This window comes from Mustelus asterias, chromosome X (assembly GCF_964213995.1).
Source record: "Mustelus asterias chromosome X, sMusAst1.hap1.1, whole genome shotgun sequence".
In the NCBI taxonomy this organism is placed as follows: Eukaryota; Metazoa; Chordata; class Chondrichthyes; order Carcharhiniformes; family Triakidae; genus Mustelus; species Mustelus asterias.
This window is the reverse complement of record NC_135834.1, coordinates 5,048,790-5,075,899: the sequence shown is the minus strand read 5'-3', so window position 1 is coordinate 5,075,899 and position 27,110 is coordinate 5,048,790. Positions and strand designations below refer to the sequence as shown.

At 50.6% G+C, this 27,110-nt stretch overlaps 2 protein-coding genes across 4 annotated transcripts in view; one reads left to right on the top strand and one right to left on the bottom strand.

The window, feature by feature from the left end:
• The window catches only part of LOC144481893 (Golgi reassembly-stacking protein 2-like), a 739,438-nt gene that overhangs the window by 630,626 nt on the left and 81,702 nt on the right, over positions 1-27,110 (bottom strand). The window lies entirely within an intron of this gene.
• LOC144481882 (rho guanine nucleotide exchange factor 25-like) overlaps positions 1-27,110 on the top strand; it is a 193,107-nt gene that overhangs the window by 137,571 nt on the left and 28,426 nt on the right. For 2 of the 3 annotated variants that reach the window (XM_078201033.1, XM_078201032.1), the window contains exons 8-10: positions 13,567-13,656; positions 17,586-17,678; positions 26,801-26,851. In XM_078201033.1, coding sequence (XP_078057159.1) covers positions 13,567-13,656; positions 17,586-17,678; positions 26,801-26,851 — 234 coding nt within the window. The remainder of the gene's footprint in view (positions 1-13,566; positions 13,657-17,585; positions 17,679-26,800; positions 26,852-27,110) is intronic. The other variant, XM_078201034.1, reaches the window with a different exon arrangement.

Below are 27,110 nucleotides of genomic sequence, written 5' to 3'. Positions count from 1 at the left end.
CAGGGGTGGGGGGGCGAGTGGGAGAGTCGGGGGGGAGGGGGAGACTGGCAGGGTCGGGGGGAGGGAGGGGGCGAATGGGAGGGTCGGGGGGAGGGAAGCGGAGAATGGGAGGATCGGGGGAGGGAGGAGGAGGGTCGGTGGGGGGGGAGAGTGGGCGAGTCGGGGGGAGGGTCAGGGGGCGAGTGGGAGGGTCAGGGGGCGAGTGGGAGGGTCGGGGGCGAGTGGGAGGGTCGGGGGGCGAGTGGGAGGGTCGGGGGGGCGAGTGGGAGGGTCGGGGGGGCGAGTGGGAGTGTCAGGGGGAGCGAGTGGGAGGGTTGGTGGGGCGAGTCAGGGGGGCAAGTGGGGGGGTCGGGGGGGGCAAGTGAGAGGGTCAGGGGAGGGAGGGAGCGAGTGGGAGGGTCAGGGGGAGGGAGGGGGCGAGTGGGAGGGTCGGGGGGAGGGAGGGGGCGAGTGGGAGGGTCGGGGGAGGGAGGAGGAGGGTCGGGGGAGGGAGGGGGAGAGTGGGAGAGTCGGGGGGAGGGAGGGGGCGAGTGGGAGGGTCAGGGGGACGGGTGGGAGGGTCGGGGGGCGAGTGGGAGGGTCGGGGGGCGAGTGGGAGGGTCGGGGGGGCGAGTGGGAGGGTTGGGGGGGCGAGTGGGAGTGTCAGGGGGAGCGAGTGGGAGGGTTGGTGGGGCAAGTCAGGGGGGCAAGTGGGGGGGTCGGGGGGGCAAGTGAGAGGGTATGGGGAGGGAGGGAGCGAGTGGGAGGGTCAGGGGGAGGGAGGGGGCGAGTGGGAGGGTCGGGGGGAGGGAGGGGGCGAGTGGGAGGGTCGGGGGGAGGGAGGGGGCAAGTGGGAGGGTCGGGGGGAGGGAGGGGGCGAGTGGGAGGGTCGGGGGAGAGGGTCGGAAGAAAGAATTCACTAACTTTTTTGGAATGAGCTATTGAAGAATTAGGAACTGTAGAATTGGTGCACAAATAGATTTTTCTTTTCTAATCACACTCTGCGTTTTAAATACAAAGATACTTTCTTGAAGAATTAAACCGCAACAAATCTCTCAGTATGTTTGAAATTGCGGTCAGATGAACATTTTCCTCACTCTTATTCTGATGAATATTGGTCCAATGAAGCTGCACCTCAGGAAGCTGCGGCCTCTGGAAATGAACCCTGGCAGCAATATTTCCAGGAATCGGGGCTGTTTCCCATTCACCAGATTGTCCCTCATTCACTCTCTGCGGAAACGGCTGCGCTCTGACTGACCGCCCTTCTTCCCTGAGCATCATGGGACCACAAACAGGGTTGTCATCCGTCCAGGATTGGCCAGGAATTGAAGATTAGTGTCCGGGACACTGCCCGGAGCAAAATCCTTGGAGGAAAATCATCGGGGCTTTGAAATAAAATTAGAAGTGGGTTTTTTTTCCGTTTTTCCTGAACATTTTCCCTCAGTGGTTGTAAGAGGGCGGGGACGGGGAGAAAGCTGACTGAATGTGAAGATTCGTCCAATCCGGTGACGCATGTTCCAACTGGGAGGCGGGGCAATGCAAAGTTGGGCAACCAATGACTGACGCATATGGGGGGGGCGGGGCAGCTGGCGGCAGGAGGTCACATGATACCTCCAGTGCGCCATCCAAGTAGAGTTGGCAGCCCTGCCTGAGGTGAGGGCGACATGTCGGGTGAACGGATCACAGTCACGTCGGTTTGAAATCCATCCATGGGTGGCACCGGGCTTGCCCACAAATGGGCACGGGCGGATCTGCCATCCCGTTTTGCACCCAGGCTGGAAATTGCAAAAGGGCGGAGTGTGAGACGGGCTGCCGAGTTGCCAAGCTATCCAGGACCAATTTCACCCCCCCTTCCTTCAATCCAATGGAATGCTTTATGTACGTTTGGCAACTTATATTGGCGCAACATCCCAAGCCATGAATTATTCTCGAAACGCGATGAATTTTGTTATTTGCATCCAGCAATAAAGAGCAAGGAGATTTTGGTGTTGTAGATTGAGGGGGGGGTTGGAATGTTGTCCTGTACAACATTTGGGAAGACTCCCGGCACTCGTCCCATAGGATCTTTAACATCCACCTCGGAACTGTCGATTGGCACTTCTGACAACAGACCGTCGGATGTTTTTTTTAATCCAGTGATCGGAAGCCACACCTGGGTTCCTAGATGAGCACACGTGGCTGATGCCTAACGAAGCGGGCGACGCTGAGAGCCGTCCCACTAGGAGAGGTGAGTTTGGACACTCTCCGGGAAAGGAGAGGGGGAACGAGTTGGAGCTCTGCCAAAGGAAAGGATGGGAAGCCAAGAGGCCTTAGCGCCAGCAACTATCTCTGAATTCTCCTGCACCAAATGTGGTCACCTCAGCAAGAACCGCTTCCGGGTCAGAGAGGTCACGACTCATCTGTTGTCTGATCAAGGGGGAATTGTCACGCAATTGGTGCGTCACCCATATTAAGTTCCTGACATAACTTTTTTTATTTTTAATGGATGTGGGCATCCGGCTGGGCCAGCATTTGTGCGCCAGCCCTAATTGCCCCTTGAACTGAATGGCATTTATGGGCAGTTGAGTCAACCACATTGCTGTGGCTCTGGAGTCACATGTAGGCCAGACCGGGTAAGGACGGCAGATTTCCTTCCTGAAAGGACATTAGTGAACCAGATGGGTTTTTTCGACAATGGTTTCATGGTCATCAGTAGATTCTTAATTGCAGGGGCCAAAATTCTCTGGCCATTCACACTCCCCGCTCCCGCCGCTGTAAGTGAGGATGGAGAATTTGGCGCTCAACCAAATCTCCGTTCACTGCAGCGGGACTGGAGAATCCTGCCGGCATGAACAGCCGGAAAAGTCCGGCCCAGATTTTTTATTCAATTTGAATTTCACCATCTACCAGGGTGGGATTCGAACCCAGGTACCCGGATCTTGTCCTGGGTCCCTGGATTGCTAGTCCAGTGACAATGCCGCTATGCCACTGCCTTCCCTTCGTTCTTCAGGCTGAATGTTCCTCACAGAAAGGTGGCGAACAGGAGTTGGACCGGTTTTTGGGTCCCAAACCCACCTTTGATGGGAAGCAAATTAAAATCAAAACTTTGTCCAGGGTGCCCCCTGAATTGGCATGACGACGCATTCCCTGTCCAATCAGGGGTGGCGGGCAGGCTTTTGAGGCTGGAATGCATATCGAAGGCCTTCCAGTTTCAGAGCAGCACCCGGCTGTATTACAAGGCAGGTAACCGAGAGGGTGCGTCAAGAGGAAACTTCTCTGTCGGCCATTTTCTCAAATGGTCATTAAAAAACAAAGTCAGGCAGCCACTGTTGGGTGGTGGCAAAACGGCCCTCCACAGGGTGGCCACAGAGCTAGGCAGGGAGGACCTGTAGCCCTGCCTGGAACACTGGCAAACTGCTGCCTGGTGCCTGCCTCTTTCTGGTTGCCCGCATCCTGCTGGTTGCCCACGTCAAGGAAAATGGCTAATTTCAGGAATGAGATTGGGAAACCAGCAATTTTCCCAATTGCTGGGAAATTTGGGAGTTTCCTCTACAATGCCATATACGCCGCGATTCCTGATCTCGGCAGGATTCAAAAATTGAGGCCTTTGTCTGTGCTGAATTAATTGACCTCAGCCTGCTGGCAGTGGCAGTGCGCCCAGCATCTCTGAACTGGGGGGAGGATAACCACAGGGCCTCCAGAAGACATGGGGCGCAATTCTCTCAAAAATAAATTTCGAAGTGTCAAACCTGCTGTTTTCTCGCCCATTTTTCCCAGTGAGGTCGGGAATGGGAAATTACAGCATCCTGCGCAATACAGAGGCCGTAATGTGAATCTCGCCAGTAAGGGGGGGGGGGGGAGGTGGAAGCTCACCGGAAAGCCGGCTGCTGAGCACGAGGGGCGCTATTGCGCAGGGGACTGAGGTAAGTGAGCCTGGACGATTGGGTCCGGGGCTCGTTAGTGGCATGTTAAATGTGTCATTAACATGTTAAACATGACATGTTAGATATGTCATTGATATTAAAACCACCCTCCCTGAGCCTGATTTCTCTGGCCAAACGGGGCCGGCAAGATCGCGGGAGGCGGGAAAACGGACGCGAACCCGATTTTTCGCTTCATGCCCTATCGTATCTAAGATCATGCCCCTGTCCTATGGAGGCAAAGGTCAATGAGCTGTTGTCCCTGAGGACTATCCAATGATTGCTGCTAAAATGACGTGCCATATTTGAGAGAGCAAGATCGGTTGTCTATATTCAGTCTGAGCCCACGTGGAAAATAGCCAATATCCAGAAATAGGCCGAACTCTTGGCAAAACATCCCTGACCGTGAGTCAGCACTTCAAGAGGTAAGAGCCATCTGCTCTTAGTATTTCATTTGCTGTTTTACACAAATAAACCGTGCTTATTTATTCCGCTAGCGTCAATAAAAGTCCTTTGAGGACCTGATGTTTGTCCAGCAGTTGACCACACTTGGCCGTTTCCTTCATCCAACAGTGGGCCCACCCACCAGCTGTAAGAAGTGTGGGACCCGAATTTATAGAAAGGATCGCCAAGCGTTCAGAGCCGCCCGCATATGATCCTGCGGCCAGCGCAAGTTCCTTTCAACAACATGGCGGACGCTTTGGAATGGAAGTGTGGTTTGCGCTTGGTTTGGGGGGGATTAGGAGGCCAGTTAGCATCCAAAATACAGGCCCCTCTCTGAGGCTGCGTATCACGTCTATCGCCTCTGTCTTGCTTCTCATTCGCCACACGCGCTACTTCAAAACGATCAACTCTCAGTCGCCAACCGCTTAAAATAGAGCCAACCCAGAGGTCAAGTCGGAGGTCAGACACAGTACACTGTGCATAGGTACGATACTATTCAAAATGGGAGCACAGAGTGGCGGCACGGTGGCACAGTGGTTAGCACTGCTGCCTCTCAGAGCTAGGGACCCGAGTTCGATTCCCGGCTTGGGTCACTGTCTGTGTGGAGTCTGCACGTTCTCCCCCGTGTCTGCATGGGTTTCCTCCGGGTGCTGCAGTTTCCTCCCACAGTCCAAAAGACGTGTTGGTTAGGGTGCATTGGCCATGCTAAATTCTCCCTCAGTGTACCCAAACAGGAGTGTGGCGACTAGGGGATTTTCATAGTAACTTCATTGCAGTGTAAGCCTACTTGTGACTAATAAATAAACTTCAATTATAAAGAAACTTTAAACTAGAGACAAGTCATGAGTGCGACGAGGAATGAATCCTAACTTTAAGTTTATTTATCAGTGTCACAAGTAGGCTGACATTAACACTGCAATGAAGTTACTGTGAAAATCCCCCAGTCGCCACACTCCTGTTCGGGGACACTGAGGGAGAATTTAGCACGGCCAATCCACCTAACCAGCACGTCTTTCAGACTGTGGGAGGAAACCGGAGCACCCGGAGGAAACCCACGCAGACACTGGGAGAACGCGCAGACTCCACACAGACAGTGACCCAAGCCGCGAATCGAACCCGGGTCCCTGGCGCTGTGAAGCAGCAGTGCTAACCACTGTGCCACCGTGCGGGAATTTGGTGGGAATTCAATACAAACGGGATGCGGCGGGAGAGGCAATGCTGCTTTTTACGTCTTGTTTTAGCCTCCAGAAGCTGGTGAGTGTTCAAAGGCATTTATTAGGTGAACATGTGTGTGATTGGTTGGTGAAATCTCAGACACAGAAGCAGCAGTTTAACCAGTGCTGGAAAAATGCAAGCATCGCATTAAATTTGTTGCTTAACGATCTCAACTACTTAACATTACTACAGAAACCAGTGAAGTGACATTTCTAAACTTGAAACCGAATGAAACACAATAAAGATGGCAGGGCAGCTGATGTGCTGCAGTTGTATGTGGCAAATGGTGAACACCATTGTGATCCATAGCAAGCATTGTAGTAGGAGTGTGCAGCTCAAGGTACAAGCTGATGAGACAGAGTGGCAGCTTTAAACACCATGCAAGGGGGTAAGTTACCTTTGTTCCAGGAGGCAGTCACACCCTTTAGGCTCGGTCAGGGGCAGGAGGATGTGACTATGAGTGAGGCAGATGTGGGTGATCCAGCAGATATCAATGGAAAAGCAACTGCAATTGTCCAGCAGGCTGATTTGATTTATTATTGTCACATGTATTGGGATACAGTGAAAAGTATTGTTTCTTGCGCGCTATACAGACAAAGCATACCATTCATAGAGTGCATAGGGGAGAAGGAAAGGAGAGGGTGCAGAATGTAGTGTTCCAGTCACAGATAGGGTGTAGAGAAAGATCAGCTTCATACAAGGTAGATCCATTCAAAAGTCTGACAGCAGCAGGGAAGAAGCTGTTCTTGAGTTTTTTCTTTTTTTTTCAAAAATATACTTTATTCATTAAAAAACTCTCAAATGAACATTGCAAAACGACAGATCCAAAAGTTGCAAACAGTGCAAAAAAGGAATCATTTTTACAGTACAATACAGTGCTTATTTACTAAAACATTACATTCATTACATTTCATTTCTTAAAACTATATACATGTGTCAGAGTTTACTGTGTGCCGTTGTTTTTCAGGCACACTGGCACACAGTTACGCAGGCCGAGGGTGTTCTGCAGTTACCCGGCCCTCGGTCTGCCTCAGTTGAGACGCTTTACACAGTGGCCTTTCCCCATTGTGCCTTGGCGGCGGCTGCCCCAAGCTTGAGCGCGTCCCTGAGCACGTAGCCCTGGACCTTGGAATGTGCCAGTCTGCTACACTCGGTCGAGGACAATTCTTTCAGCTGGAAGATCAGCAAGTTTCGGGCGGACCAAAGCGCGTCCTTCACCGAGTTGATGACCCTCCAGCAGCAGTTGATATTTGTCTCGGTGTGCGTCCCCGGAAACAGCCCGTAGATCACAGAGTCCTGCGTCACCGAGCTGCCCGGGACGAACCGCGACAAATACCACTGCATCTCACTCCAGACCTTCTTTGCAAAGGCACATTCCACAAGGAGGTGTGCGACCGTCTCATCAGCCCCGCAGGAGCTTGAGTTTTTTCTTTATTTCATTCGCGGGCGTCACTGGCTGGGTCAGCATTTATTGCCCATTCCAAGTTGCCCAAAGCCAGTTGAAAGTCAACCACATTGCTGTGGCTCTGGAGTCACATGTAGGCCAGACCGGGTAAGGACGGCAGATTTCCTTCCCTAAAGGGACATTAGTGACCCAGATGGGTTTTTCCGACAATGGTTTCATGGTCATCAGTAGATTCTAAATTCCAGATGTTTTTTATTGAATTCACATTCCACCACCTGCCGTGGCGGGATTCGAACCCGGGTCCCCAGTGAGATTCTGTATTCATAGTCCAGCAAGAATACCACAAGGTCATTACCTCACCTAAATGAAGTTACTGTGAAAATCCCCTAGTTGCCACACTCCGGTGCCTGTTCGGGTACACTGAGGGAGAATTTAGCATGGCCAATGCACCCTAACCTGCACGTCTTTCGGACTGTGGGAGGAAACCGGAGCACCCGGAGGAAACCCACGCAGACATTGACCCAAGCTGGGAATCGAACCCAGGTCCCTGGCACTGTGAGGCAGCAGTGCTAACCACTGTGCCACATGTAGTTATCCCTCCCTGGGAGGGAGATAATATTACTATGGATAGGGAAATGTGAGGGGTCACCTTCTAACTGATAAGGCGAGAACCAATGGATTGGATGGGATTTCATCGCAATTTCTTTCATTTGTCTTGTTCAATGTCAATTTTGATGAAGTTTAATTGATGACAAACTGAATCGTCACGTGTCAATGCCACCATTGACAAATACTCTGTATGCTGGCAAGTGGTTCAGTCAAGCCAAACGGGGCATAGTATGGGGGTGAGCATGGAGGTGGGCAACTTCACCCAGATGGCCGGCGTGCAAGTTTGCTCATACCATCCTGCACCAACCCCCCCCCCCCACCACCACCGCCCCCCTCTCAGAGACAGAGTCAGGGACTGAAGGCCTATCTGCCTGCAAGATAGCCAATTAAGGTACATTCACGGCCAGTTGACAGAGGCTGACTTGGACGTTTCCAGTTCCCATCCACAATGGGCGCCGAGCAACTCTGGCCATGTTTTCATTCAACAGCTAAGATGGCTGCTCAAGATGGCGGCTCTTTCTCCCTTACCTGCAGTGGCAGGCTGCAGCTCCTGGGAGGGCGTCCCCTTGGTCCTCCAGCCTTGAGAGACGGCGGCCATCTTGAATGTGCCCTCTGGCCACCAATTGGCCAATTCAGGGAAAATTGGATGCTGGGACCCTGACAAAAAACGCAAGCTGTTCCTCACAAAAAAAAGGGAAGAAGCGAACTCAGAATAATTGCACCCGAAGGAAACAACAGGGCCTGTGCATGTGGAGAACACGACTGAAAGGCTTACCAACATCATCTCCCTCGTCCACCTTTAAGCCAATTATTGTTGCTCGGGGACGGACAGCTTGACTGTGTCATCACGTGAGCGCCAGAGGGAAGTCATAGAGTCCCCACAGTGCAGAAGGAGGCCATTCAGCCCACTGAGTCTGCAGCGATGCTGCGAAAGAGCATCTTACCCAAATCCCTCCTTAGCCCCACATATGAACCCCACTAACCCCCAACCTATACATCTTGGGACATTAAGGGGAAAAGGTTACATGAGATCTTCTTCCACTGTGCGCCCTATCTGCTCTGAGACGCAAACAGATCCCGATATGCCTCGCTTGTTCTGGTGCGGTACCTTACTTACAGGCCGCACTGAGATACTGTAGGTGTGTCTGTACCCAGAGGATGCTCAGGTTCTTGGCAGACAAGAATGTTGTCATAGCCACACTAACCAACAGCTGGGACCAGGGCCTCCAGCCTCAGCACCCCCATTCTGTGGCTTTAGAGACAATAATAAGGACCATCACCTTTGGGGGACCTCCATCCGCTGGTCGCTTTGACTCAGAACCATTGGAGGCCAACGTTTCCTCCAATGAGTGTGACTGACTGTGTTGAATGACAATAAGTGCGACACATGGGTATGGCGGCATGGCGGTTAGCATTGCTGCCTCACGGTGCCAGGGACCCGGCTTGGGTCACTTTCTGTGAGGGAGTCTGCGCATTCTCTCTGTCTCTATGTGGCTTTCCTCCGGGTGCTCCAGTTTCCTCCCACACTCCAAAGATGTGTAGGTTAGGTGGATTGGCCATGCTAAATTGCCCCTTAGTGTCCAAAGATGTGTAGGTTAGGTGGATTGGCCGCGCTAAATTGTCCCTTAGTGTCCAAAGATGTGTAGGTTAGGGGGATTGGCCATGCTAAATTGTCCCTTAGTGTCCAAAGATGTGTAGGTTAGGGGGATTGGCCATGCTAAATTGTCCCTTAGTGTCCAAAGATGTGCAGGTTAGGTGGATTGGCCATGCTAAATTGTCCCTTAGTGTCCAAAGATGTGTAGGTTAGGTGGATTGGCCATGCTAAATTGCCCCTTAGTGTCCAAAGATGTGTAGGTTAGGTGGATTGGCCATGCTAAATTGCCCCTTAGTGTCCAAAGATGTGCAGGTTAGGTGGATTGGCCATGCTAAGTTGCCCCTTAGTATCCAAAGATGTGTAGGTTAGATGGATTGGCCATGCTAAATTGCCCCTTAGTGTCCAAAGATGTGCAGGTTAGGTGGATTGGCCATGCTAAACTGCCCCTTAGTGTCCAAAGATGTGTAGGTTAGGTGGATTGGCCGCGCTAAATTGTCCCTTAGTGTCCAAAGATGTGTAGGTTAGGTGGATTGGCCATGCTAAATTGTCCCTTAGTGTCCAAAGATGTGTAGGTTAGGTGGATTGGCCATGCTAAGTTGCCCCTTAGTGTCCAAAGATGTGTAGGTTAGATGGATTGGCCATGCTAAATTGCCCCTTAGTGTCCAAAGATGTGCAAGTTAGGTGGATTGGCCATGCTAAATTGCCCCTTAGTGTCCAAAGATGTGCAGGTTAGGTGGATTGGCCATGCTAAACTGCCCCTTAGTGTCCAAAGATGTGTAGGTTAGATAGATTGGCCATGCTAAATTGCCCCTTAGTGTCCAAAGATGTGCAGGTTAGGTGGATTGGCCATGCTAAATTGCCCCTTAGTGTCCAAAGATGTGATTTTGAATTTGATTTTTGATTTATTATTGTCACATGTATTGGCATTCAGTGAAAAGTATTGTTTCTTGCGCGCTATACAGACAAAGCATAGGGCTTGGGTGGGATGCTCTGTCAGTTAAAATTATGAGGGGTATGGATAGGGTGAAGAGTTGGAAGCTTTTTCCCAGGGCAGAAATGACAATTACAAGGAGCACAAGTTCAAGATAAGGGGGGAAAGGTTCAGTGGAGATGTGCGGGGGAAGTTTTTTACACAGAGGGTGGTGGGGGCCTGGAATGCACTGCCAAGTGAGGTGGATGAGGCAGTTACATTAGCGACAGTTAAGACTTATCTGGAAAGGCACATGAACCGAAGGGGAATAGAGAGATATAAGCGGTTGGTCTAAATAGGTCAACGTGATCGGCGCAGGCTTGGTGGGCCTGTTCCTGTGCTATACTGTTCTTTGTTCTTTGAATAGGTGCAGACTTGATGGGCCGAATGGCCTCTCTCTGCACTGTAGGAATTCTATGGTATGCATTCAAATACAGATCAGCCTTGATCTCATCGAATGGCGGACTAGGTTTGAGGGGCTGAATGGCCTCCTCCTGCCCCTCCGTTTCTCCGCAGTGTATAGATCGAGTGCGTTGGGGAGGTGAGTGCTCCATCCCCTCCGTCTACAATTCCTTTCTGCACTGCTTTAAAAATAAACCGATTGGCGTCGGTCCAAAAATAGCCAAGAGAGGGGTGGCACTGAGCATTGCAGCTGCGAATCGCAAAGCCTTTGTCTTGCTGTACATGAATTGTATGATGTTGGTTGGAGCTGCGCCCGCACTGTTTGATGTCAGTGACACATACGTTCTTGCTGGACTAGGGATAGTTATCCTCACTGGCTTATCTTTCCTATCCATCCATAACCCTGCTGTTCCTCACACCCCCCCCCCCCCCCGCCCCCCCCCCCCCCCCCCGCCCTGCCCCACAACCCCTTGTCTCTGCTCTTCCCCTCAACTCACCCTATTTTACCATTTAAGTGTTGGGCGGACTTGAATCTGGGAGTGTTTCAGATCCGACTTTTAGACCCGTTCTCAGGCGCCCCCACACACACTCTGCCTGAAACAATATCAGCGATTCCGAATCGCGCTGCACAATCCTGTGGGCGGGGCTTAACGCGCCCACAATCCAGCAGCTCCGATCGGAGCCTCCATCTGCACATGCGCAGAAAATAAATGATAGAACACTGCTCCCCTGCCACATCCCTCCCGGGCCGGATAATGCCTCCCCCTGGCTCCCACAGACAGTGCCCCACCCCCACAACATTACTGACCCCCTTATCCCCCCGCCCCCTCCGCCACCCAGACCGATCACGGCCCCCTGCCCCCCTCCGCCCCCACTGATCTCAGGCAGAGTGGCAGCGGACCCTCCCTTCCCCCTCACTGATCACACGCAGAATGGCAGCGGACCCCCCCTTCCCCCTCACTGATCTCAGGCAGAGTGGCAGCCGACCCCCCCCCCCTTCCCCCTCACTGATCTCATGCAGAGTGGCAGCGGAACCCCCCCTTCCCCCTCACTGATCTCATGCAGAGTGGCAGCGGAACCCCCCTTCCCCCTCACTGATCACAGGCAGAGTGGCAGCGGACCCCCCCTTCCCCCTCACTGATCACAGGCAGAGTGGCAGCGGACCCCCCCTTCCCCCTCACTGATCACAGGCAGAGTGGCAGCGGACCCCCCCTTCCCCCTCACTGATCTCATGCAGAGTGGCAGCGGAGCCCCCCCTTCCCCCTCACTGATCACACGCAGAGTGGCAGCGGACCCCCCCTTCCCCCTCACTGATCTCAGGCAGAGTGGCAGCGGACCCCCCCTTCCCCCTCACTGATCTCAAGCAGAGTGGCAGCGGACCCCCCCCTTCCCCCTCACTGATCTCATGCAGAGTGGCAGCGGAACCCCCCTTCCCCCTCACTGATCACAGGCAGAGTGGCAGCGGACCCCCCCTTCCCCCTCACTGATCACAGGCAGAGTGGCAGCGGACCCCCCCTTCCCCCTCACTGATCTCAGGCAGAGTGGCAGCCGACCCCCCCCCCTTCCCCCTCACTGATCTCATGCAGAGTGGCAGCGGAACCCCCCCTTCCCCCTCACTGATCTCATGCAGAGTGGCAGCGGAACCCCCCTTCCCCCTCACTGATCACAGGCAGAGTGGCAGCGGACCCCCCCTTCCCCCTCACTGATCACAGGCAGAGTGGCAGCGGACCCCCCCTTCCCCCTCACTGATCACAGGCAGAGTGGCAGCGGACCCCCCCTTCCCCCTCACTGATCTCATGCAGAGTGGCAGCGGAGCCCCCCCTTCCCCCTCACTGATCACACGCAGAGTGGCAGCGGACCCCCCCTTCCCCCTCACTGATCTCAGGCAGAGTGGCAGCGGACCCCCCCTTCCCCCTCACTGATCTCAAGCAGAGTGGCAGCGGACCCCCCCCTTCCCCCTCACTGATCACACGCAGAGTGGCAGCGGACCCCCCCTTCCCCCTCACTGATCTCATGCAGAGTGGCAGCGGACCCCCCCCTTTCCCCTCACTGATCACACGCAGAGTGGCAGCGGACCCCCTTCCCCCTCACTGATCTCAGGCAGAGAGCCGTCGGACACTCGCCACTTACCCCCTCACCAACTGGAGCACCCGAATCGGACCTTTGTGGACCATGTCTGTTTCACGCCGATTCTGGATGGGTGAATGCGGGGGTAAAGGGGGAAGTGCCGGTAAGGTGGGGCGTGCAGCCCATTAAGTCAATTTAAATTCATGCAAATATATTTAAATGGCCGTCGCGCCCGTTTCAGGAGCGTCCCAATCGCAGCCATTTTCGGGCCTTAGTAAAGGGGGAACCAGCGCGGAGGCGGGCGCGGATCGCGCTACTCGCCGCACACCCGAGTTTACCAAGTTTTCGCGCCTGAAACCGGGCGCAACGAGATGGTAAAATTGGGCCCACAGTGTGGGATTTTCCAGCTTCGCTCGCCCCAAGACCGGAAAATCCAGCCGAGGTCAACGGACCTTTGCATGGTCCGTGTCCCGCCCTGCTACGCTTCCCGTGGTGTGCAGGACGGGAAAATTCCACCCACGATTCCCCCCCCCCCCCCCGCCAACCCCCTTCGCCTGGTGTGGCGACTCATCCGGATGGCATCTGTCCCACCTCCCCCCTCCTCCCAGAGGGTGAGCTCTGAGTTGGGGAGATGCTCCAACGGCCGCTGGTTGGAGGGCAACTCGCGTTGCTGCCTCTGTCAATCCCTGGTGCTCGGCAAGGGGGGGGTTTGCCCGCTCTCCCGTCACTATTCGCGCGGCAACTGTGCCTTGCAACGCCACAGCGCCAAGCGGCTGGCACAACTTGGTACAGCGGGCGTGGCAGCCGGCTCCTCGGGCAGGCGGGCAGCGCCGCAAACGCGAGAACCACGACTCAAGAAGGAGTAGAACCAGGCTTGGCGTAGTACCATGCTTGGCGTGCGTGGAGTGGCAGTGTGGGCCTGTGCGCTGTGTTCTTGTCTGTAGTTAACGCTGAAGTTGAATGAATGTGTGTTATTTTCCAGGAAAGACGCTTGCATATGTATGTGGTTTATTGCCAGAATAAACCTAAATCAGAACACATCGTCTCAGACTACATCGATACCTACTTCGAAGTGAGTGCCCTTTCATTTTCATTTGACTCTCCACACACGACACTCAGAACCAGAAAAGTCACAGCACTGAAGGAGGCCATTCGGCCCATCTTGTCCATGCCAGCCCGCGGACACCCAGCCCTTCCTAATCCCACCTTCCTGCGCCCGGCCCTGTAGCTTACAACACTTAAGGTGCAGATCCAGGTACTTTTTAAAAGAGTTTAGGGTCTCTGTCTCCACCACCAACTCAGGCAGTGAATTCCAGACACCCAGCACTCTCTGCCCCCTCTACACTTGCTGCCACTTACCCTCAATCTGTGTCCCTGGTTCTAGAATTCTCCGCCAAGGGAAACACTATTATCCTGTCCACGCCATCTCATCCCCTCGTAATTTTCTACACATCTGTTAACTCACCCCTCTTTGTTCCAAGGAAAGTAACCCCAACTGATCCAATCTCTCCGACACTTTTCCAGCCCTGGTAACATTCACGCTCTGGCGGTACGGTGGCGTGGTGGTTAGCTCTGCTGCCTCGCAAGGGACCCGGATTCAATTCCGGCCTCGGGTCACTGTCTGTGTGGAGTTTGCGCATTCTCCCCAGTGTCTGCGTGGGTTTCCTCCAGGTGCTCCGGTTTCCTCCCACAGTCCAAAGATGTGCAGGTTAGGTGGATTGGCCATGCTAAATTGCCCTTTCGTGTCCAAAGATGTATAGCTTAGGTGGATTGGCCATGCTAAATTGTCCCTTAATGTACAAAGATGTGTAGGTTAGGGGGATTGGCCATGTTAAATTGTCCCTTAGTGTCCAAAGATGTGCAGGTTAGGTGGATTGGCCATGCTAAATTGTCCCTTAATGTACAAAGATGTGTAGGTTAGGGGGATTGGCCATGTTAAATTGTTCCTTAGTGTCCAAAGATGTGCAGGTTAGGTGGATTGGCCATGCTAAATTGTCCCTTAGTGTCCAAAGATGTGTAGGTTAGGTGGATTGGCCATGCTAAATTGTCCCTTAGTGTCCAAAGATGTGAAGGTTAGGTGGATTGGCCATGCTAAATTGCCTCTTAGTGTCCAAAGATGTGTAGGTTAGGTGGATTGGCCATGCTAAATTGTCCCTTAGTGTCTAAAGATGTGCAGGTTAGGTGGATTGGCCATACTAAATTGCCCCTTAGTGTCCAAAGATGTGCAGGTTAGGTGGATTGGCCATGCTAAATTGCCCCTTAGTGTCCAAAGATGTGCAGGTTAGGTGGATTGGCCATGCTAAATTACCCCTTAGTGACCAAAGATGTGCAGGTTAGGTGGATTGGCCATGCTAAATTGCCCCTTAGTGTCCAAAGATGTGCTGGTTAGGTAGATTGGCCATGCTAAATGCTCCCTCAGTGTACCCACACATGAGTGTGGCGACTAGGGAATTTTCACAGCAACTTCATTGCTGTGTTAATGTAAGCCTACTTGTGACATTACTAAAATAAACTTAAACTTAAACATTCTTGTAAACCTCCTCTGCATTCTCTCCAGAGCAATGATGTTCTTCCTGTGACGTGGTGACCAGAACTACAGACAGTGCTGCAGTTGTGGCCTCACCAGTGTTTTATCCAACTAAAGACTCAGTTCTTCAGTCACATGCCTCAACCCAAGAAAAATCCCTTCATAAATGGGGAGAGTAGATCGCAAAATAGTTTGCTTGTTGCCTTTTCATCTCTGGAGGGGTGGCTCTGGTTACATCTCAGGCTTTTCACTCTCTCTGCCATTTTGCAAGGTTTTAGCAGCAATGGGTTTCTAGTGGGTGTAAGTCTGTATCATCTAATAGGACAGTAATTCCTTCAAAACTAATCATCTCACACAAACTGCACGACAGATTGGTGTGGGAAATGGAAACAATAATGTACATTGTCCTTAGTGTAAAGTTAAGGCAGAGCAGTGGCACGGTGGCACAGTGGTTAGCACTGCTGCCTCACAGCGCCAGGGACCCAGATTCAATTCCAGCCTTGGGTCACTGTCTGTGTGGAGTTTGCACATTCTCCCCGTGTCTGCGTGGGTTTCCTCCGGGTGCTCCGGTTTCCTCCCACAGTCTGAGAATGTGCAGGTTAGGTATACTGACCATGCTAGATTGTTCCTTGGTGTCCAAAGATGTGCAGGTTAGGTGGATTGTCCATGCTAAATTGCCCCTTTGCCTCCAAAGATGTGTGGGTTAGGGGGATTGGCCATGCTAAATTTCCCCTTAGTGTCCAAAGATGTGTGGGTTAGGGGGATTTACCATGATAAATTGACACTTAGTGTCAGGGGGATTAGCAGGGTAAATGCATGGGGTTACGGCGACAGGGCCTGGGTGGGATTGTTGTCGGTGTAGGTTCGATTGGTCAAATGGTCTCCTTCTGCGCTGTAGGGATTTTATGATTCTTGAGGGAGCTGCCCTTAATGCTTGGGTGACCAAGTGTCACAAGAACTTGGAGGCTTCACCTCTCGTGAGTGCAAACTTCATTTGAGAAACAAGGGTAAACGATTTCAGAGGACGCAGCGAATGCGGTGACTGTGTGTGAGTAATTTTGTTGGAGAAGATTCTTAGAGATAGGATATATGCGCATTTAGAACTGAATAATCTCATTAGCGATAGACAGCATGGTTTTGTACGAGGGAGGTCATGCCTCACAAATTTGGTTGAGTTTTTTGAGGAGGTGACAAAAACGATTGACGAGGGAAGGGCCGTGGATGTCGTCTATATGGATTTTAGTAAAGCGTTTGACAAGGTCCCTCATGGCAGGCTGGTGCAAAAGGTTAAATCTCACGGGATAAAAGGTGAGCTCTCTAGATGGGTGGAGAACTGGCTTAGCCATAGAAGACAGAGGGTAACAGTGGAGGGGTCTTTTTCCGGTTGGAGGTCTGTGACTAGTGGTGTTCCGCAGGGCTCTGTACTGGGACCTCTGCTGTTTGTGATATATATAAATGATTTGGAGGAAGATGTAACTGGTGTGATCAGTAAGTTTGCGGACGACACAAAGATTGCTGGAGTTGCAGATAGTGATGAACATTGTCAGAGAATACAGCAGGATATAGATAGGCTGGAACATTGGGCGGAGAAATGGCAGATGGAATTTAATCCAGATGCGAAGTGATGCATTTCGGTAGATCTAATGTAAGGGGGAGCTATACAATAAATGGCAGAACCATCAGGAGTATAGACACACAGAGGGACCTGGGTGTACAGCTCCACAGATCCTTAAAGGTGGCAGCACAGGTGGAGAGGGCGGTCAAGAAGGCATATGGCATGCTTGCCTTTATTGGACGGGGCATAGAATATAAAAGTTGGTATATGATGTTGCAGCTGTATAGAACGATGGTTAGGCCACATTTGGAATACTGCGTCCAGTTCTGGTCGCCACACTACCAGAAGGACGTGGAGGCTTTGGAGAGAGTACAGAGAAGGTTTACCAGGATGTTGCCTGGTATGGAGGGTCTTAGCTATGAGGAGAGATTGGGTAAACTGGGGTTGTTCTCCCTGGAAAGACGGAGGATGAGGGGCGACCTAATAGAGGTGTATAAAATTATGAAGGGCATAGATAGGGTGAACAGTGGGAAACTTTTTCCCAGGTCGGAGGTGACGAACACAAGGGGTCACAGGTTCAAGGTGAGGGGGGCAAGTTTCAACACAGATGTCAGGGGGACGTGTTTTACACAGAGGGTGGTGGGGGCCTGGAATGCACTCCCAAGCAAGGTGATTGAGGCGGACACGCTGGGATCGTTTAAGACTTATCTAGATAGCCACATGAACAGACTGGGAATAGAGGGATACAAACGAATGGTCTGGTTGGGCACATGAGCGGCGCAGGCTTGGAGGGCCGAAGGGCCTGTTCCTGTGCTGTATTGTTCTTTGTTCTCTGTTCTTAATTTTGGGGAAAACAATATTCAGGGAGACCGAAGGTTGATCGGCCTGCCGTAGTAACATGTTGTCCTTGTTTTTTCAGGAGCTGAAGCAACAACTAGGCCACAGGCTTCAGCTGAATGACTTACTTATCAAACCCGTTCAGAGAATCATGAAGTACCAGCTTCTTCTGAAGGTGGGGACCAGTCTGTTCATGCCTGGGCCTACTGACAAATAAAATACGCTTTGTTGAGGGGATGTTTATTGTGGTTTGCGTTGAAGTCCATTCCTTAACTGATCTACTTTGTCCAAATCCCTTTGAATGCTATCAACCTGCCCAAATTGGTCAACTAGTGACTCTTGTCAACCCCAACAGCAAAGATGAGGTGCAAAGGCGAAATCAGTGGTAGGGATGCAATTGGATTGGTGTGTGGTTTGTAGCAGTTGGTATTTGTTCCGTTATCATTTATCTTGCGTCTTCTTGAAATCTTCCACTCTGCTCCCAGATCTCTGCCAATATCCTTGATTGCCAGCGACTGGAATCTGCAAAAGAGCAACCCCCCCCCCCCCTTGCAAGACAACCCCGCCACAATGTTCCTCCTCCCCTCCAGCAGGGAGACATTTCTTGCTCCGCCTGGCACTGCCCAGTTCGCTAAAATCTGGGGAAATGGTGGGGCTGCTTCTGATTTTCTGGCAAGATTGAACCCGCACTCTGCAATGCCGCAATTTGACTCTTTGGAACTCGGGGAGTTTGAATGCGCTAAAATGGACGCATAGCTGAGCCAGCAATGGTTGCTGTGCCGGCAGTAACGCTGCTTTGTAGAGCTGTTAAACATGGCGCCTTGCCGAGCTGAAAACATTCCCGACGCTGCCGTGTAGCGCGCGTGCACATACGTCTCTTGCGGTTGTCATGCTGATTGGATTGGTAGAGTGACCCAGAAGGCCTTGCAACTCCTTCAGCCCCTTAAAGGTAAACCCTGCTGCTTTTTTATTTGGCAAATGCAACTTTGCAGCCCGCCTTAAAAGCATCCCCGCAAAGCTCTGTGCTGAGAGTTTAATTCATTTTATTTGTAACGTACATATTGTCCCCTGCCACCGGCTCCACAATTGTCCTCTGGAGTCTCCAACTATTATGGATTAATCTCCTGCACATGTGAACAGTCTAAGAAAGCAATGGTAGGGATGTTCCAAATAGTGTGTGCTTTCTTTATTTTCCAACACTTTATTTTCGAACACTTGTTTATTGATGAGAACAATATTGTGTGGTGTGTGTGTGTGGGCGGGGGGCGGGGGGGGGGGGGGTGGGGGGTGTGGATGGCGGGGCGGGGGATGGAGGGGGGGCATCAGGAGTCAGAGGCCAGAGGTCACGTGACAAAATCTCCAGGAACATTGCCAGGGACCCGGGTTCAATTCCGGCCTCGGGTCACTGTCTGTGTGGAGTTTGCACGTTCTCCCCGTCTCTGCGTGGGTTTCCTCCGAATGCTCCAGTTTCCTCTCACAGTCCGAAGATGTGCAGGTTAAGTGGATTGGCCATTCTAAATTGCCTCTTAGTGTTCAAAGATGCGTAGGTTAGGTGGATTGGCCATGCTAAATTGTTCCCTAGTGTCCAAAGATGCGTAGATTAGGTGGATTGGCCATGCTAAATTGCCCCTCAGTGTCCAAAGGTGTGCAGGTTAGGTGGATTAGCCATGCTAAATTGTTCCTTAGTGTCTAAAGATGTGTAGGATAGGTGGATTGGCCATGCTAAATTGTCCCTTAGTGTCTAAAGATGTGTAGTATTGGTGGATTGACCATGCTAAATTGTCTCTTCGTGTTCAAAGATGTGTAGGATAGGTGGATTGGCCATGCTAAATTGCCCCTTAGTGTCCAAAGATGTGTGGGTTAGGTGGATTGGCCATGCTAAATTGCCCCTTAGTGTCCAAAGATGTGTGGGTTAGGTGGATTGGCCATGCTAAATTCCCCCTTAGTGTCCAAAGATGTGTGTGTTCGGTGGATTGGCCATGCTAAATTGTCCCTTAGTGTCTAAAGATGTGTAGTATCGGTGGATTGGCCATGCTAAATTGTCTCTTCGTGTTCAAAGATGTGCAGGTTAGGTGGATTGGCCATGCTAAATTGCCCCTTAGTGCCCAAAGATGTGTGGGTTAGGTGGATTGGCCATGCTAAATTGTCCCTTAGTGTCCAAAGATGTGTTGGTTAGGTGGATTGGCCATGCTAAATTGCCCCTTAGTGTCCAAAGATGTGTGGGTTAGGTGGATTGGCCATGCTAAATGGCCCCTTAGTGTCCAAAGATGAGTAGTTTAGGTGGATTGGCCATGCTAAATTGTCCCTCAGTGTACCCGAACAGGAGTGCGGCGACTAGGGGATTTTTTACAGTAACTTCATTGCAGTGTTAATGTAAGCCTACTTGTGACACTAATAAATAAACTTTAATACTTTAAAAACTTCCAACACCATGAATTCTTACCTTGCGCAGGGCCCTTTTATGTAACACCTTACTGAATGTTTTTTGGAAGATCAAATACACTGCGACTGGGATCCTTCAACGCCGATACCCGGGGGCATTGTCGCGGGCGGGATTGATTTTTGATGGATCTCTAAATTTTCCCATCCCATCTTGATGATACCCGCCAATGCCAGGACTGGGAAATTGCACCCCTACATCTACTGGTTCCCCTTTATCCAGCCTGCTGGTTACATCCTCAAAGAACTCCAATCGATTTATCAAACCGAATCCCCTTTCACAACACCATCTAGACTCTTACTGAACGTATTCCGATTTTCGAAATCTCCTGCTACTACTTCCTAGCATTTTCCCAATGACCAGTGTAAGGTGAACTAGCCTATAATTTCCTGCTTCTACCTCCCTCCTTCCTTGAATAGGCGCGTAACATTTCAGGCTTTCCAATCCACTGGGACTGTTCTGGAATTGAGGGAATTTTGGAAGATTGTAAGCAATGCATCTACTGTCTCTGCAACCACTTTTTTTAAGACCACCCAGCCGTCAGACTTGTCAACCATTCAGGCCTTTTTCTCCAAAGATAAACGGCAGAATTTTCCGCCTCGTTCACCCCAAAACTGGAAAATCCCACCCGACGGACTTTTCCATGGTCGCCCGTTGCCTGCTCCGATTCCCGTGGTGGGCGGGACGGTAAAATCCACCCAAATATTTTAAGTCCCTCCCTCGTTTTTACATCCTGATTTCCCTTTGAGTGACTTCAACTGTGAAGACAGATGCAAAATTTGTTCCAAGTCTCTGCCATTTTTTTGTTTTCCCATTATTCCCCTGTTTCATCCTCGAAGAGACAAATGTTTACTTTAGCTACTGTCTTACTTTTTATATAGTTGTCGAAGCTCTTATTGTCTGTTTATCTTTCTTGTGAGCTTACTCCCATAATCCATTTCTGCCATGCTTAATTTCATCATGATTTCAAAACGATTTCTCAATCTTCTGGCCTATGCAACATTCTTTCAATTCTTTCAATTTCATACCATCCTTAACTTCCTTAGTTTGCCACACATGGTTCATCCTTCTCTTTCCCACGGAATGCATCTTTGTTGAGTGTTATGAAATATCTCATTAATTATCTAGCCTTGCTTCTCTATTATCTTACCGTTAACCTATTTTCCCATTTTCTTTAGCCAGCCCTGTCTACATGCCTTCAACTTCATTTAAGTTTCAAACCCAAATTTCTCACCCCAAAAACTGAATGTAAAAGTCTATCATGTTATGATCGCACTTCCCTAGAGGATCTTTTCCTATGAGAAGAGTAATTAATCCCTTCTCATTATACATTGCCTTTATTTAAGTTTGAGTCACTAATTTCAGACCCAAGTTTCTCACCTCAAAAACTGAATGTAAAAGTCTGTCATATTATGATCACTCTTCCCTAGAGGATCTTTTCCGATGAGAATATTAATTAATCCCTTCTCATTGCACGTTGCCTTCATTTAAGTTTTGAGACACTAATTTCAGATCCAATTCTCTCACCTCAAAAACTGAATGTAAAAACTTATCATGTTATGATCACTCTTCCCTAGAGGCACTTTCAGAATCATAGAATCCCTACAGTGCAGAAGGAAGCCATTCAACCCATCCAGTCTTCATCGACCACAATCCCACCCAGGCCCTATTCTCGTAATCCCTCATATTTACCCCGCTAATCCCCCCTGACATTAGGGTTAATTTAGCATGGTCAATCCACTAAACCTACACATCTTTGGATTGTGGGAGGAAACCGGAGGAAACCCATGCAGACCATGCAGTTTAAGAAACTCTCCTGAATACACTCTATAAAGCCATCCTTAAGGCTACCTTTGCCATTGTGACTTGGGCAATCTCAATGAAGGTTAAAGTTGCCCACAATTATTGCAATACCTTTCTTACAGGCCCCCATTATTATGTGAAGAAATTATTCCTAATTTCAATCCTAAAAGGCCTTTAGACCCTGTTGTGCATTCCTGATATCCCAACCAGCAGAAATAATTTCTATCTAACCTGTCCGTCCCCTTAATATTGCGATGGCTTTGATCCAATCAACACCTACCCTTCTCAATTCCAGGAAATACAACCCTCTTTAGCATGATCTTCTCCTGCTATTTTAACCCTTACGCTGCACTGCCTGCGCCATTTACCATGAGCTTGTGGGAAAATAATATAGCAGTTTGCCACCTGACACCCGGTTGCGGACCATTCTTCTCTCCAAACGACCTTTACCTGGTGTCGCCGGGGTCGTTGCGAGCTTTCCGCCAAGGTTGTAGCAGCCAATGACAAGAGGCATGGAAAATCAACCCCAGTCAGTACTGACCGACGCCCATGCTTAATGCTTAAACCATGCAGTTCCTTACTGTGACAAAGTTCTACGGGGCGGCACGGTGGCAAAGTGGTTAGCACTGCTGCCTCACAGCGATAGGGACCCAGGTTCGATTCCAGCTTGGGTCACTGTCTGTGTGGAGTTTGCACATTCTCCCCCGTCTCTGCGTGGGTTTCCTCCGGGTGCTCCGGTTTCCTCCCACACTCCAAAGATGTGCAGGTTAGGTGGATTGACCGTGCGAAATTGTCCCTTAGTGTCCAAAGATGCGTACGTTAGGTGGATTGGCCATGCTAAATTGCCACCTAGTGTCCCAAAGATGTGAAGGTTAGGTGGATTGGCCATGCTAAATTGCCCCTTAGTGTCAAAGATGTGTAGGTTAGGTGGATTGGCCATGCTAAATTTCCCCTTAGTGTCAAAGATGTGTAGGTTAGGTGGATTGGCCATCTAAATTGCCCCTGAGTGTCCAAAGATGTGTAGGTTAGGTGGATTGGCCATGCTAAATTGCCCCTTAGTGTCAAAGATGTGTAGGTTAGGTGGATTGGCCATCTAAATTGCCCCTTAGTGTCCAAAGATGTGCAGGTTAGGTGGATTGGCCATGCTAAATTGCCCCTTAGTGTCAAAGATGCAAAAGTTAGGTGGATTGACCACGATAAATTGCCCCTTAGTGTCCTAAGATGCGTAGGTTAGATGGATTGGCCATGCAAAATTGCCCCTTAGTATCCAAAGATGTGCAGGTTAGGGGGATTATCGGGGTAAGTATTTGGGGTTACAAGGATAGGGCCTCGGTAGGATCCTCTGTCGGAGAGTTGGTGCAGACTCGATGGGCCGAATGGCCTCCCTCTGCACTGTAGGGATTTTATGATTCTGTGAACGTGAGACTGATTCTCAGCAGTCCATAACTCAAATTAATAATTTTCATTCTGTGGATTGCTGCTGCATTGGAAGCGATGTGAGCAACTTTTAGCAATCCTGTTAGTAACTACGGATCTATTCATCAGGCAACATTCAGAAATTTCTAGAACAATGTCGTACTCCTGGAGTTATAGCGTGAGATTTTAACTGCTTCTGAACCCACCTGCTGACACAGAGTTAAAATTCGTGCAGGCCCTTTATCCAACAAAGTCCCCTCCCTTACTCTTCCCCAGAGAGCATCGGCTTTGCAAGTATTCATCCAATTTTTATTTATTTATTCATGGGATGCGGGCATTGCTGGCTGGACCCAGCATTTATTGCCCAGCCCTAATTGCCCCTTGATGGTGGTGGTGAGCTGCCTTCTTGAACCCACTGCAGTCCCTGTGGTGTAGGTACACCCACAGTGCTGTTAGGGAGGGAGTTCCAGGATTGTTATTGGACATCACTCAGTCCATGTGGTGTAGGTACACCCACAGTGCTGTGAGGGAGGGAGTTACAGGTTTGTTATTGGACATCAGTCAGTCCATGTGGTGTAGGTACACCCACAGTGCTGTTAGGGAGAGAGTTCCAGGATTGTTATTGGACATCAATCAATCCATGCGGTGTAGGTACACCCACAGTGCTGTTAGGGAGGTAGTTACAGGTTTGTTATTGGACATCAGTCAGTCCATGTGGTGTAGGTACACCCACAGTGCTGTTAGGGAGGGAGTTCCAGGATTGTTATTGGACATCAGTCAGTCCGTGTGGTGTAGGTACACCCACAGTGCTGTTAGGGAGAGAGTTCCAGGATTGTTATTGGACATCAGTCAGTCCATGTGGTGTAGGTACACCCACAGTGCTGTTAGGGAGGGAGTTCCAGGATTGTTATTGGGCATCAGTCAGTCCATGTGGTGTAGGTACACCCACAGTGCTGTTAGGGAGGGAGTTCCAGGATTGTTATTGGACATCAGTCAGTCCGTGTGGTGTAGGTACACCCACAGTGCTGTTAGGGAGGGAGTTCCAGGATTGTTATTGGACATCAGTCAGTCTGTGGTGTAGGTACACCCACAGTGCTGTTAGGGAGAGAGTTCCAGGATTGTTATTGGACGTCAGTCAGTCCATGTGGTGTAGGTACACCCACAGTGCTGTTAGGGAGAGAGTTCCAGGATTGTTATTGGACATCAGTCAGTCCATGTGGTGTCGGTACACCCACAGTGCTGTTAGGGAGGGAGTTCCAGGATTGTTATTGGACATCAGTCAGTCCATGTGGTGTAGGTGCACCCACAGTGCTGTTAGGGAGGGAGTTCCAGGATTGTTATTGGACATCAGTCAGTCCATGTGGTGTAGGTACACCCACAGTGCTGTTAGGGAGGGAGTTCCAGGATTTTGACCCAGCGACAGTGAAGGAACGGCGATATATTTCCAAGTCTGGATGGTGAGTGACTTGGAGGGGAACCTCCAGGTGGTGGTGTTCCCAGGTATCTGCTGCCCTTGTCCTTCTAGATGGTAGTTAGTGCTCAGTTTGCTCCCCTGTTTAGTCAGGCAGTGCACTCCTGATCGGCTAGGTTAAGTGCAGCATTACAGACAAGTAACAGATGGACTTGGTGTCAATGGGAACGCATGCCCTTGGCACTGCCTGCTGTTTATTGTGTGTGACACACTTCCCACTCTCTTGTCTTGGTTCCCCCAATGTCCCAAGCGCTTTTTGTATGATTCCGTTCACTCCCTATGCCTCCCACATCCTGCCCGTTATTCCAGCTGCATGATTTCACTCAGTGTGATCTGTATGTGTCGGTTCAGCAGGACTGGGCCAGCGAGTGCTAGACCCCTTTAACTGTCCTTTTAACAAGCTTCACTGTATGGAGCCTCTGTGCAGTGCAGAAGGAGGCCATTCAGCCCATCGAGTCTGCACCAACAACAATTGCCCTATCCCTGTAAACCCACACATTTACCCTGCTACCAAGGGACAATTTAGCATGGTCAATCCATCTAACCTGCACATCTTTGGACACTAAGGGGCAATTTAGCATAGCCAATCCACCTAACCTGCACATCTTTGGACACTAAGGGGCAATTTAGCATGGCCAATCCACCTAACCTGCACATCTTTGGACACTAAGGGGCAATTTAGCACAGCCAATCCACCTAACCTGCACATCTTTGGACACTAAGGGGCAATTTAGCATAGCCAATCCACCTAACCTGCACATCTTTGGACACTAAGGGACAATTTAGCATGGCCAATCCACCTAACCTGCACATCTTTGGACACTAAGGGACAATTTAGCATGGCCAATCCACCTAACCTACACATCTTTGGACACTAAGGGGCAATTTAGCATAGCCAATCCACCTAACCTGCACATCTTTGGACACTAAGGGACAATTTAGCATGGCCAATCCACCTAACCTGCACATCTTTGGACACTAAGGGACAATTTAGCATGGCCAATCCACCTAACCTGCACATCTTTGGACACTAAGGGACAATTTAGCATGGCCAATCCACCTAACCTGCACATCTTTGGACACTAAGGGGCAATTTAGCACGGCCAATCCACCTAACCTGCACATCTTTGGACACTAAGGGACAATTTAGCACGGCCAATCCACCTAACCCGCACATCTTTTGGAGTTTGGGAGGAAATCAGAGCATCCGGAGGAAACCCATGCAGTATAAAAGTTGGGGTCTGATGTTGCAGATGTATAGAACGTTGGTTCAGCCGCATTTGGAATACTGCGCCCAGTTCTGGTCGCCACACTACCAGAAGGACGTGGAGGCTTTAGAGAGAGTGCAGAGGAGGTTTACCAGGATGTTGCCTGGTATGGAAGGGCTTAGTTATGAGGAGAGATTGGGTAAACTGGGGTTGTTCTCACTGCAAAGACGGAGGATGAGGGGTGACCTAATAGAGGTGTATAAAATTATGAAAAGTATAGATAGGGTGAACGGTGGGAAGCTTTTTCCCAGATCGGTGGTGACGTTCACGAGGGGTCATAGGTTCAAGGTGAGGTGGGGAGCGGGGGGGGGGGGGGGCGGGGAGGAGGTTTAACACGGATATCAGAAGGACGTATTTTACACAGAGGGTGGTGGGGGCCTGGAATGCGCTGCCGGGCAAGGTGGTGGAGGCAGACACACTGGGAACGTTTAAGACTTATCTAGATAGCCATATGAACGGAGTGGGAATGGATGGATACAAAAGAATAGTCTAGTTTGGACCAGGGAGCGGTGCAGGTTTGGAGGGCCGAAGGGCCTGTTCCTGTGCTGTATTGTTCTTTGTTCAGACACGGGGAAAAAGTGCAAACTCCACACAGACAGTGACCCAGGCTGGGAATTGAACCCGGGTCCCTGGCGCTGTGAGGCAGCAGTGCTACCACTGTGCCACCGTGCCACCTGTTATTGCTTGAGGCACCGGGGAGCAATTTTGGATGATGCACCAGAATTTCCTCCATCTTAAACTGTGTTAAAAACAAGGAACTTGAGGCTGTGCTGTTCCATTGTAGAACTGCTCTGTGTGTTTTTGACAGATAGTGTCTGGAAGCAATCATCCTGTTGTCTATATTGCTGACACAGATCTTGAGACTCTTTAGTTATCTGTTTTGTTTCTTTCCTCCCCAGGATTTCCTGAAGTATTCCAAGAAGGCTGAGGTGGACACCACTCAGTTAGAGGTACTGCCATTACTGGACCATCCAACCTAAAGGGGACACTTACTGGTCAAATGTTCCACCATTTTCCGGCCTCCCTCAATCCATCCAAAACCCTGCTGCTCCTGTCATAAGTCGCACCAATTCCAGCTCACACATAGGTGCAGGAGTAGGCCATTCAGCCCATCGAGCTTGCTCTGTCATTATATGATTATGGCTGATCACGCATTTTCAGTACCCCACTCCCACTTTCTCTCCATATTCTTGATCCCTTTAGCCACAA